The sequence below is a fragment of the Oncorhynchus kisutch genome, linkage group LG8, assembly GCF_002021735.2.
Source record: "Oncorhynchus kisutch isolate 150728-3 linkage group LG8, Okis_V2, whole genome shotgun sequence".
NCBI classification, from domain to species: Eukaryota; Metazoa; Chordata; class Actinopteri; order Salmoniformes; family Salmonidae; genus Oncorhynchus; species Oncorhynchus kisutch.
Window position 1 is genome coordinate 57,168,380 of NC_034181.2, and position 12,035 is coordinate 57,180,414.

Sequence of the window (12,035 nt, forward strand, 5' to 3'; positions counted from 1 at the left end):
GCATGTCCTCGTACTCCAGTTCTGTTTGTCATATTGAGATTCCAACAACGGCAGTGTGTTATATAGACCTATTTAGGAAAAAGTCAAGGACAGAGGCGGGCAAAACGGAAAACACTGGCAGAGTAATAATTGTTGTAAAACTTATGAGCAGTCAAAATGACTGCTTTAGCGGTTCTAGTGTTAATAACGCCACAACCTGTGCTGTAATGATTTAAATAGCTATACTGTGGCATTGTACCCATGTCTTGCATTGAAAATACATTTCTTTCTGATTGCAATAAACATTTCAAGCCACTTTGAATTTCTCACATGCATAGTACTGGAAGTAAACCCATTAACCTTTGAACTCTGCATCATTGATCACTTGTCAGAATGTATTTAATGTTCAATGATGAGACTAAACCCCTGAAGCAATGCCACAGGTCTCAGTGCTACTACTATACTCACAAGTGCTGCTTTTCCCTGGAGAAAGGGTGGGAGAGATGCTTCACATTTTGGGCTCTATTCGGCTCCACTTTAGGATGAAGTGGTGCAGTCGCTTTGCGGATGAACAGATTGATCCTCTCCACCACATCACTTCCCTGTTTGACCTCGTACACCTGAAGGGAAAGGGGAAACAGGAAGAAAACATGTTGAGAAATGAGTGCATGAAAGGCTATCAGTTTCATTTTACTTGTTTGTTTTAACAATTTAGTCATTTAACAGACACTCTTATCCAGAGCGACTTACGATTCGTGCCTTCATCTTATGATAGCTAGGTGAGACAACAACCCATCACAATCGTATCAAGGACATGTTCCCTCAACAATGTGTTTATCAGCAACGTCAGTGCTAGTAGAAAAAGACAAGTCCCTTTTTCCTTTTTTGGGGGGGGGGAGAAGGGTGGGGAGGGTGGCGTCGGGGCGCTGTGAGAGTTATTTAAGGTACTCTTTAAAAAGAGTTAGGGTTTTAGACCTTTCAGAAGCCGTGCAGGGACTTCGCTGTCCTGACTTTAGGGGAAAGCGTGTTCTCACATTGGGGTGCTAAGAGAGGGAAGAACTTTGACTGGCCTGAGCGGGAGCTGCCTTCCCATAGAAACTGACCAGTGATCTACAGTGATCCATCTAAAGGCAGGCCATACCTTTTTGGTGGGCATCTTGAGCTTCATGAATTCTGCCTCCCGACAGAGCACATTCCAGGGAGCATGGATCTTCAGGAAGCCAATTCCTGGGATTTTGTTCTGGAAAACAGAGAATGTGATGTTGAATAAAATAATAATAATAAGGCAAAGGTTTTTCATGGATATTTTAATGTGCAATGAAATAAGTTTCCCCTGTTTTATCTGCGTGATATATGTGTCCCTAGAATGAAGCTAATGTCACATCTCTAAGGACTAATCAGTCTCTCCAAGGTAAAGCACAGCAATGCTACTGCAGCATTGCAACTGAAAAAAAGTCGCAATGCTACAATAGCAAGGATTGTTGTTGGTTTGAGTCAGCCAACGGCTGTATCCACTTGAATAGAAAGCAATGTCTCATAGTCTAATATATACAGGATAAAAGTTCTCTCTCCACAATCTCCTCTATCAAAAACAACAGTGGTTATGTAAGTCCCTCTCATATACTCCTGACCTACATCCTCACACCTCCCAGCCCACTTCAGGGTCCTGGCCCTGTCTGTTGAGAACACTGTGGCAGACTACACTTTTCACAGCAATATCAAGCAGAACAGATCCTGCCAATTCTATTTTGGGGCTTTGGTTCGATTATCCACAAACAACCCTCATTCATGGACTTACTCATCAACAAAGCATACAGATGTTGTCAATAAGTATCAAATCCTTTTGAATTTGCCTTAATATCACTCAAAACAAAACTTCAACCCATGTGAGCAACAATCACTAAATGGTAAGAGACCTCTTCATGCATGCAATAGGAACCCAACTCCCACAGAACCACATGCCTCCTACCATGTTTCTGCAAAATGTCACGTAACAGACATTACAAAACACATATCAACGATAAAAGATAGAACAGTAAACACATGTCAAATCTTTACTTAAGTGGTTTCAGTAGTGGTTTGCAAATGGAGTGGTTAGGAACTAGGCCTTACCATTACTCTTTCATACAGGGCAGTTTCCCATAGTTTTTAAATCCCAAATATGTTTTATGCTGTATACTGTAGATATTTCAATCTGAATGGGAGACACAATGGCTGCGGTCCAAACACTTAAAAGACACACCCTCGTACACTTACCATCGCCTTGTGCCCTTTGGGGAATCCCCGTCGTCATCTTGGAGGGCTGTCCAAATGATTAGCCAAGCAAGGGAGGTTTGCAACGTAAGCCCCTCAGCCCTCGTTTTCAGTCGGCTTTGCAAGTGTACAATTATGTTCACTCCGGGGCCTTAAACTCCACATATGTCACGCCCTGATCTGTTTCGCTCAACTTCCCCATTATCCCCTGTTTATTTATACCTGTGTTCTCTTTTTGTCTGTTGCCAGTTCGTTTTGTTCATAGAACCTACCAGCGTTTTGTTTTCCCTGCTCCTACCTGTTTTCCTGCTCCTGTTGTCTAGTTTCCCGGTTCTGACCATTCTGCCAGCCCTGACCCTGAGCCTGCCTGTCGTCCTGTACTTTTGCCCCATTACTCTGGATTACCGACCTCTGCCTGACCTGACCCTGAGCCTGCCTGCTGTCCTGTACCTTACACCCTCTCTGGATTATTGACTTTTGGAAGTACCAGCTAGGCAGGCTAACGTTAGTTAGCTAATTAATTTAATAGCCATCATACAGTAGGCATATATTAATAATGAATTATTTAATATACAGTTGAAGTCGGAAGTTTATATACACTTAGGTTGGAGTCATTAAAACTCATTTTTCAACCACTCCACAAATTTCTTGTTAAATTAACAAACTATAGTTTTGGCAAGTCGGTTAGGACATCTACTTTGTGCATGACACAAGTGATTTTTCCAACAATTGTTTACAGACAGATTATTTCACTTATAATTCAATGTATCACAATTCCAGTGGGTCAGAAGTTTACATACACTAAGTTGACTGTGCCTTTAAACAGCTTGTAAAATTCCCGAAAATTATGTCATGGCTTTAGAAGCTTCTGATATGCTAATTGACATCATTCGAGTCAATTGGAGGTGTACCTGTGGATGTATTTCAAGGCCTACTTTCAAACTCGGTGCCTATTTGCTTGACATCATGGAAAAATCTAAAGAAATCAGCCAAGACCTAAACAATTTTTTTGTAGACCACAAGTCTGGTTCATCTTTGGGAGCAATTTCCAAACGCCAAGAAGGTACCACGTTCATCTGTACAAAAAATAGTACGCAAGTATAAACACCATGGGACCACGCAGCCGTCATACCGCTCAGGAAGGAGACGCGTTCTGTCTCCTAGAGATGAACGTAGTTTGGTGTGAAAAGTGCAAATCAATCTCAGAACAACAGCAAAGGACCTTGTGAAGATGCTGGAGGAAACAGGTACAAAATTATTTATATCCACAGTAAAACGAGTCCTATATCGACATAACCTGAAAGGCCGCTCAGCAAGGAAGAAGCCACTTCTCCAAAACCGACAGACAATAGTTTGCAACTGCACATGGGGACAAAGATCATACTTTTTTGGAGAAATGTCCTCTGGTCTGATGAAACAGAAATAGAACTGTTTGGCCATAATGACCATCTTTATGTTTGGAGGAAAAAGATGAAGCTTGCAAGCCGAAGAACACCATCCCAACCATGAAGCACGGGGGTGGCAGCATCATGTTGTGCAGGTGCTTTGCTGCAGGAGGGACTGGTGCACTTCACAAAATAGATGGCATCAAGAGGGAGGAAAATGATGTGGATATATTGAGGCAACATCTCAAGACATCAGTTAAAGCTTGGTCGCAAATGACCAAGTTAAAGCTTGGTCGGAAATGAGTCTTCCAGATGGACAATGACCCGAAGCATACTTCCAAGTTGTGGCAAAATGGCTTAAGGATAACAAAGTCAAGATATTGGAGTGGCCATCACAAAGCGCTGACCTCAATCCTATAGAAAATTTGTGGGCAGAACTGAAAAAGTGTGTGCGAGCAAGGAGGCTACAAACCGGATTCAGTTACTCCAGCTTTGTCAGGAGGAATGGGACAAAATTCACCCAACTTATTGTGGGAAGCTTGTGGAAGGCTACCCAAAACGTTTGACCCAAGTTAAACAATTTAAAGGCAATGCTACCAAATACTAATTGAGTGTATGTAACCTTCTGACCCACTGGGAATGTGATGAAAGAAATGAAAGCTGAAATAAATCATTATCTCTACTATTATTTCACATTCTTAAAAATAAAGTGGTGATACTAACTGACCTAAAACAGGGAATTTTTACTAGTATTAAATATCAGGAATTGTGAAAAACTGAGTTTAAATGTATTTGGCTAAGGTGTATGTAAACTTCCGACTTCAATTGTAAGTAGACATGCACTCATAATTGACTGTAGCACATATAAAGTACCCACAAGCTACCGGTGGCTGAAAACACAATCATCACAGGATGAACAAGTGATGAATTTCCAGCCAAAGGTGGTCCATTTAAAAATAATTCCTTCCTCTCTCGCCCCTTGCCCTGCAAGTGTATACTCGTCAGACATCATGATACATCACCAGAAGTGTCCACTTAATTTAAGCACTGAGGGGATAGGGTGTGTCTTTTAAGTGTTTGGTCCGCAGCCAATGTATCTTGGGTCTTGATCAATGTAACGATTTATGATTAATGATTAATGGGCCTATAGCCACTCCCTAGAGTGTATATAATAACCTATGACATTAGGCCTCTTTTTGCTTGTAAGGCTGAAAAGAATTACTCCCATTGTAGGGAAAATCTATTGCACATGCTGTCCTTTCTTATCAGATATATATTTGATGAAAGCTGTTCATTTGATAAAGATCAATAATATGACGAATGCAGGTCAATTGTAGATTTGAAAAATCATATCTGATCACAGTAAACCCTCAATGCAAGAGGAAGTTCAATGTGCTTTGTTCCGGTATGAAGAAGATACATGATACAATCGCTACATGAACAATAGATGGACAAATGTCAACCAGTCAATATAAGGAGGAATGGAGAATTAAGTTGCGTTCAATGGAACAACATGACATCAAAGACAATATCTGAACACTGATTGCCAAGATGTGAAAGAATGCAGCTACAAGCAAGCATCTAGTCTAAATGCACAACCAAACCAGGGATTGAATATTACGCCAGAGTCTACTACAAAATAGGTTGATCAACATTTTTTGTATCAGTTAGGTTGGCAGTCTAATTGCTAGGTTATTCCAAAAAGACTTTGAGATGTTCTACTGTTGATGTTTTCAAACATGTGGGGAAAACACAGTCCAAGGCCACTAACTCACCCCCTCATCCTTCTCTAGCTCCAGGCCCATCTCTCGAAGGTTATCCTCAAACTCAGTCTGGCGGAAGCGCTTGTCATCCTCATGGTAGTCGAGGCGATGCTTGTGGGCAGCAACCTCAGGGTCTTCTTTGGGTGGTGGCGTGTCCCGACCTCTCATCATGCTCAGACTGCGGCGCAGGCTCCTGAGGATGCGGTAATCCCCGAAGTGGGATGTCTTGCGACGAAAACTCTGGGGTTTCTGGATATGATATGTGAGAACATAGTCCACCCGCCGCTGGCCATCCTGGAATGTAGGCCCCTGTTTTGGGCCGGCCTCATCTGACTTGAGGGAGTTCAAGGGCTGAGAAGAGAGAGAAAGGGGGATTATATATTTAATGCAGACATGTTGGCAGATCATGAGGAGAAGGCATGTGTCATTCTAGCCTGTGAGAGAGTTTGTTGTGTGTACATCTGTTTATCTTTTAAAATTGCAAAAGCTTAAGCCTTGTGGATAGTCAAATCCCCTCCACCGCGCTAAATCAGTGCACTCAACCATATCTCTTGCTACTGCCTTCTCCAAGGAGTGGGAATTGAACCATTTTGTACAGATTAAATGCTGCCCCTCAAAAGATGACAAAAGAATCGTTGCACCCTGCAACACATTACGTTAGACTTTCTCATAATACTGTCCTAATCCTCATGAGGACATACTGTACCTGAAGACCAGTGACCAAATCAATTATACGCTACTTGACAGTACGACTCATAGAGGAACATATGGTAACAAAGTGACTCTGGTGTTTGTCTTCGCCTGTGACCTAAAAACATTTTTGCTTCATTGTCCTTGAATACATTATATGTTAGTGTGAAATGTTAGTGTGAAATTAGATTAGGCAGCAAATTGAAGTTAAGGTTTTAAATGAAATGGAATGTTTAAAAAAACTCTCTATATATAGTGCCAGTCAAACCTTTGGACACACCTACTCATTCAAGGGTTTTTCTTTATTTTTACTCTTTTGTAGAATAATAGTGAAGACATTAAAACTATGACATAACATATATGGAATCATGTAGTAACCAAAAAAGTATTAACCAAATCAAAATATATTTTATGTTTTAGATTCTTCAAAGTAGCCACCCTTTGCCTTGATGACAGCTTTGTACACTCTTAGCATTCTCTCAACCAGATTAAACTGGAACGCTTTTCCAACAATCTTGAAGCAGTTCCCACATATGCTGACCACTTGATGCTGGCTACTTTTCCTTCACTCTGCGGTCCAACTCATCCCAAACCATCTCAATTGGGTTGAGGTCCGGTGATTGTGGAGGCCAGGTCATCTGTTGCAGCACTCCATCACTCTCCTTATTGGTAAAATAGCATAGCCCTTACACAGCCTGGAAGTATGTTGGGTCACTGTCCTGTTGAAAAACAAATGATAGCCCCACTAAGCGCAAACCAGATGGGATGGCGTATTACTGCAGAATGCTGTGATAGCCATGCTGGGTAAGTGTGCCTTGAATTCTAAATAAATCACAGTGTCACCAGCAAAGCACCCCCACACTATCACACCTCCTCCTCCATGCTTCATGGTGGGAACCACACATGCAGAGATCATCCGTTCACCTACTCTGCATCTCACAAAGACACGGCGGTTGGAACCAAAAATCTCAAATTTGGACTCATCAGACCAAAGGACAGATTTCCACCGGTCTAATGTCGATTGCTTGTGTTTCTTGGCCAAAGCAAGTCTCTTCTTCTTATTGGTGTCCTTTAGTAGTGGTTTCTTTGCAGCAGTCTGAGCATGAAGGTCTGATTCACGCAGTCTCCTCTGAACAGTGATGCGTCTGTTACTTGAACTCTGGTAACTCTAATCAGCGTATCCTCTGCAGCAGAGGTAACTCTGGGTCTTCCTTTCCTGTGGCAGTCCTCATGAAAGCCAGTTTCATCATTGCGCTTGATGGTTTTTGTGGCTGCACTTGAAGAAACTTTCTGGATTTTCCAGATTGACTGACCTTCATGTCTTAAAGTAATGATGGACTGTCGTTTCACTTTGCTTATTTGAGCTGTTCTTGCCATTATATGGACTTGGTCTTTTACCAGATAGGGATATCTTCTGTATACCAACCCTACCTTGTCGCAACACAACTGATTGGCTCGCATTAAGAAGGAAAGAAATCCCACATATTAACTTTTAAGAAGGCACACCTATTAATTTAAATGCATTTCAGTTGACTACCTTATGAAGCTGGTTGAGAGAAGGCCAAGAGTGTGCAAAGCTGTCATCAAGGCAAAGGGTGTGTAATGACTGTACTGTGAGGATCCAGATGGGTCGGATTAACTTTTCAGTGGATGACTTCGGCCAGACCCTCTCTCACCCACATAGGGGGAGGAGGGAGCTGGTGGGGGGTTGACAGTTCACACCCTATTGTAAAATCAGGGATTAGAACTTTCAGCTATCTCCCTCTCCAAAATCACACAGGAATGTGCCTTTGTTTTCACAGACATTTCCCGCCGAAACTCTAACACGTTTTAAAGCAAATACTGGAACAATATTTCTAACATAGAACGTGGGGAATGGTCAGAGGCGATCTAAAGAATACTAATGTCATTTTGGTTGTTATTTTGAGATGTCATAAAAAAAATGATAAAGGAAATACTGTAACTTGAAAAGTATACACACTACATGTACGAAGTCTCCATCCTCCTCGTTGTGTATGAAATATGAAAAATTATGAAAGTGTTTTTGTTGACCTGTTCATACTGGAGTTCTAAATATCTCCAATATCTCTTTTATGCCCGTGATGTCAGAATGCGCTCACTGTTCCAAAATGTGATGGTTACAGGACAGTTCATCCGCGCTGCCCTCAAACCAAGGCACGCTGCCTGTTTTTATTTATAGACTGTTTCAACTTGGCAATTTCAAATGATTTTCGAACACGTCTTTATTTTTTAACAACCGTTTGAATTGAAGTGTGTTCCACCTCCTTATTAATTCACATAAAAGTAGGCCATTTCACCTTTGCGGACAATAACTTTTTGGGCATTACTGACCCGGAAGCACCAATTGTTTCTGCAAATCAAGTCTACAGAAATTTGCTCGTCTCCAGTCAAAACAGCACCTGCAGACACATGTTCACATTTTCCATCTGGTGGCGGCATCACATTCATTGTTGTTTTCATTACTACATGATAATACATTTGGAAATGTGTGCGTTCATATCAAAGTAAGTGCCTTATTACGTTATAATAGTTTCTGTATATCGTGTTCTGTCCTTTCTACTGTAGCTCACTATATGTATGGAGTGTAATATATTTGTGTGTAATCCTTATAACAGCAGACACGCGAGGTAACGTTACTGATTTCATATAACCTTTATGGTGTTATATTCATATATATGCTTATGTAGCTAGCGACATTCTTCTATTAGCTCTCTAAAACATTGCTAATTGCGTCAGAGAAGTATTAGCTTGTGTTGTATTTTCAAGCTACCCCGGCCTTATGACCATGGTTTGTTTTCATTCAGCCTATTTAGCATAGCTCTGTTCTGCCCTGCCCTGCCCTTGTGGAGCAGATTCCTACTGTTATAACTCCTATTTGTGATTTTGTCAATGCACTATATATATTTTTTTTTATAGCAGTGTTATTATGTTGCTTCTTTGTAATATTGTTTTATTGCTATAATCTGATATTGTATTCTCATTAGTAATGATCCCTATTTACTCTGTACTTTCAGAAACCACACACACAAACAGTATTTGTCACTATCATCACTGGAAGTGGACATCTTTCGTGCGGAAGATTGAGGACAGCTTTTGTATGACGTGTGGACCATGTCCTGGACAAATCCTGTCTTCACTTCGCACACGACAAAGAACTTGACCCCAAACCTGTGCCTTTTGGAGGGAATATATTGATGGAACGCCAGCCTACCCTTCCATAACATCAGGGACTCATCAATGCATAGGTCCTTCTATTGCACAAAGACCCAACCAAATGCTGTTGTCAGGCTGATAAGAACATTTACTATTTTGTGTAACGGGTCATTTAGGTTGGCATTAGCATTGTTGACAAAATGCAGGCATCGCAGCAGAACTAGGAAGCGGTTGGCAAAGACGGGAGTTACAAACATAGAATCTGTGCTCCAGTATTCTCTTAGGAAGTTCTTCTTTACTATTCCCATGAGAAGGACTGTCATCAGGAAGGTATACATTTCACTAATTGTGGTTGTCAACCATTTAGTGAGTTTTCCACTCACTCCTGGCTCTCTCTTCTCCTGTAGCTCCAAGGCATAGCGATTGGTCTCCTCTACTATGTCTCCCAACAGCTTCTCTGTCAGAAACAGCTTGAAGCACTTCCTCAGGGGGAATGGAAAGGGGCTTTGCACTCCAGACTGGGACTCATCAAAGCAAACAGCAGGGCCAGGAGGGGTGAAATGGCTGGAGGCCTTCCAGCTACCACAGAACTCCTGTACTTCATCCACTGTCAGTCTGCCTCCATCACCACCAGCATCTGCAAAGGGACCTGGGACTTCGTCAGTGAACAAGGGGTCCTCAGATTCAGGGTTCTCAATGGCTACAAGGTTGGGGGCAGCTCCTCATTGTCACTGTCAGAATCTGATTCCTGACTTTCATACCCAGACTCATTGTCAGAATTGATTAAAAAATCTCTGGAATTTCCCCATTTGTAAGTTGCCTCCTTTTGAAAGACATTACTAATGCTACAGCTTAGCTCACTAGCTACATAGATAAACAACAACACTGAATGTCTCAGAGTGGGAGTGAGAGGTTATGTGATTGACTGCCGGCACGCGCCACTTGTATCAATACATCACCATCACAAAATGTTTTGTGTGGTAATTATTGATTAATTTACTGTTTTATTCATGTTTTCAAATACTGCTGACAAATCATGCATTCTGATTCTTGCATAGATTGTAATGGACACATATTATGTGTGTAAAATACTTTTTTGAAGGTTGTACTGATTATGATGAGCTAAACTAATTCCAGTTATGTGTGAAGCCATGTTTGTTGACGTACAATCAATTCTGGGTTTCACGTAATCGTCTGTCGGACCAAATCTGCTATAACAAAATGAGGTGAGGGAGGGTTCACTCAGTTTTCGAGTAAACTTCCGGAAGTGAATGATGTGATGTGAAAGATGGTAGACGACACACCCTCTTCAACATGCATACTATAGACTAAACTAAACTTGTCTTTTCAAATGATCTTTATGTTGATGCGTAAAAAACAAACATGGGGGCACGCACAAACTATCCATCATCGGATTATTTTTGATTTCTAGAAAGTGTTTTACTCAATTATTTCTATCAATGGTGAGCTCACCCCGTGATGTGATTAATCATGAGTAGTAATTGCTATTAGCTAATTCATATTGTAGTTTCTGTCAACCCGAGAGTTATAAAAATATGACCGCTTGTGTTACCTCAATCTTTGTAGTGTAGTCTACATTTTCCCGTTTGGATGACTGTGTTATGCTGTAGCTACTGTAAATGTCTGAACATTGCATCCTAAAAAAACTGGTCACATTCTGGACATAACTTTATAAGGACTGTGTTTGTGAAAAATGTTTCTGTGAAAAAAACAGTGTGGCCAGCTCAAATACTGATCGTTGCATCAATCGAAACTGGATGTTCTAAATAAGCGCTCTAATCAAGCGTTCTAATCACACCAGTTTGAGCATACGCTACAGGGACCATTGTAAAATGATCAAACAAGTCTGTTGGTACGTATGAAAAGGTTAAGAGAGGGATGTGATCTTAGAAACTATGACCAAATTGAGATGGTTTGGGATGAGTCGGACCGCAGAGTGAAGGAGAAGCAGCCAACAAGTGCTCAGCATATGTGGGAACTCCTTCAAGACCGTTGGAAAAGCATTCCAGGTGAATCTGGTTGAGAGAATGTCAAGAGTGTGTAAAGCTATCATCAAGGTAAAGGGTGGCTATTTGAAGAATCTCAAATATAAAATAAATGTTGATTTGTTTAACACTTATTTGGTTACTACATGATTCCATGTTTTATTTAATAGTTCTGATGTCTTCACTATTATTCTACAATGTAGAAAATTGTAAAAAGAAAGAAAAACCCTTGAATGAGTAGGTGTTTAAAAAAAAATTGACCGGTAGTGTAGATCGTTTTTGCAGTTTCCAACGACTCAAAACCTAAACTTTAAATAAAACATAAAAAAAATAAAAAATAATAATGAGCACGCTATCAGAGGGGGTGGTCCCCAGTCTCCCACTAATTAATGAATCCTCGCCCATAGAAAGATTGATCGTTGATCTCAGCAGTGATATGAACCCAAACTATACCATAAGTAGAAATTAAACTGCAGAAATCGCGACAGACACCCTCCAGAATAATCCTTCAGGCGCAGGCCATGTAAAGGTTCTCTCCAGTATAACCCTGATATATGGCCGCCAGCAGAGATTAACATCGGTCCTGTACCACAGTGCACAGCAGAAGCAAAAGCAAGAAACGGTTGACATAAAGGGACAGGTAGGGAGAACCGGGGAAACGAATGACAAAAGACAAAAATAAAATACTGCTAACCGAGGAACTGCGTTTGAGAACGGAACAATTAAAAGAAATGGCAAAAACGTATGACGACGAACGAGCACAAACTCTTGAACAAAAACGTCTT

The 12,035-nt window shown here is 41.0% G+C and overlaps 1 protein-coding gene across 2 annotated transcripts in view; it reads right to left on the reverse strand.

The window, feature by feature from the left end:
- Positions 1 to 12,035, reverse strand: part of LOC109895026 (anoctamin-1-like) — a 58,926-nt gene that overhangs the window by 29,582 nt on the left and 17,309 nt on the right. For both annotated transcript variants that reach the window (XM_020488681.2, XM_020488680.2), the window contains exons 3-5: positions 5,393 to 5,731; positions 1,121 to 1,219; positions 448 to 599 (exon numbers count right to left, since the gene is read on the reverse strand). In XM_020488681.2, the coding sequence (XP_020344270.1) occupies positions 448 to 599; positions 1,121 to 1,219; positions 5,393 to 5,731 (590 nt within the window). The remainder of the gene's footprint in view (positions 1 to 447; positions 600 to 1,120; positions 1,220 to 5,392; positions 5,732 to 12,035) is intronic.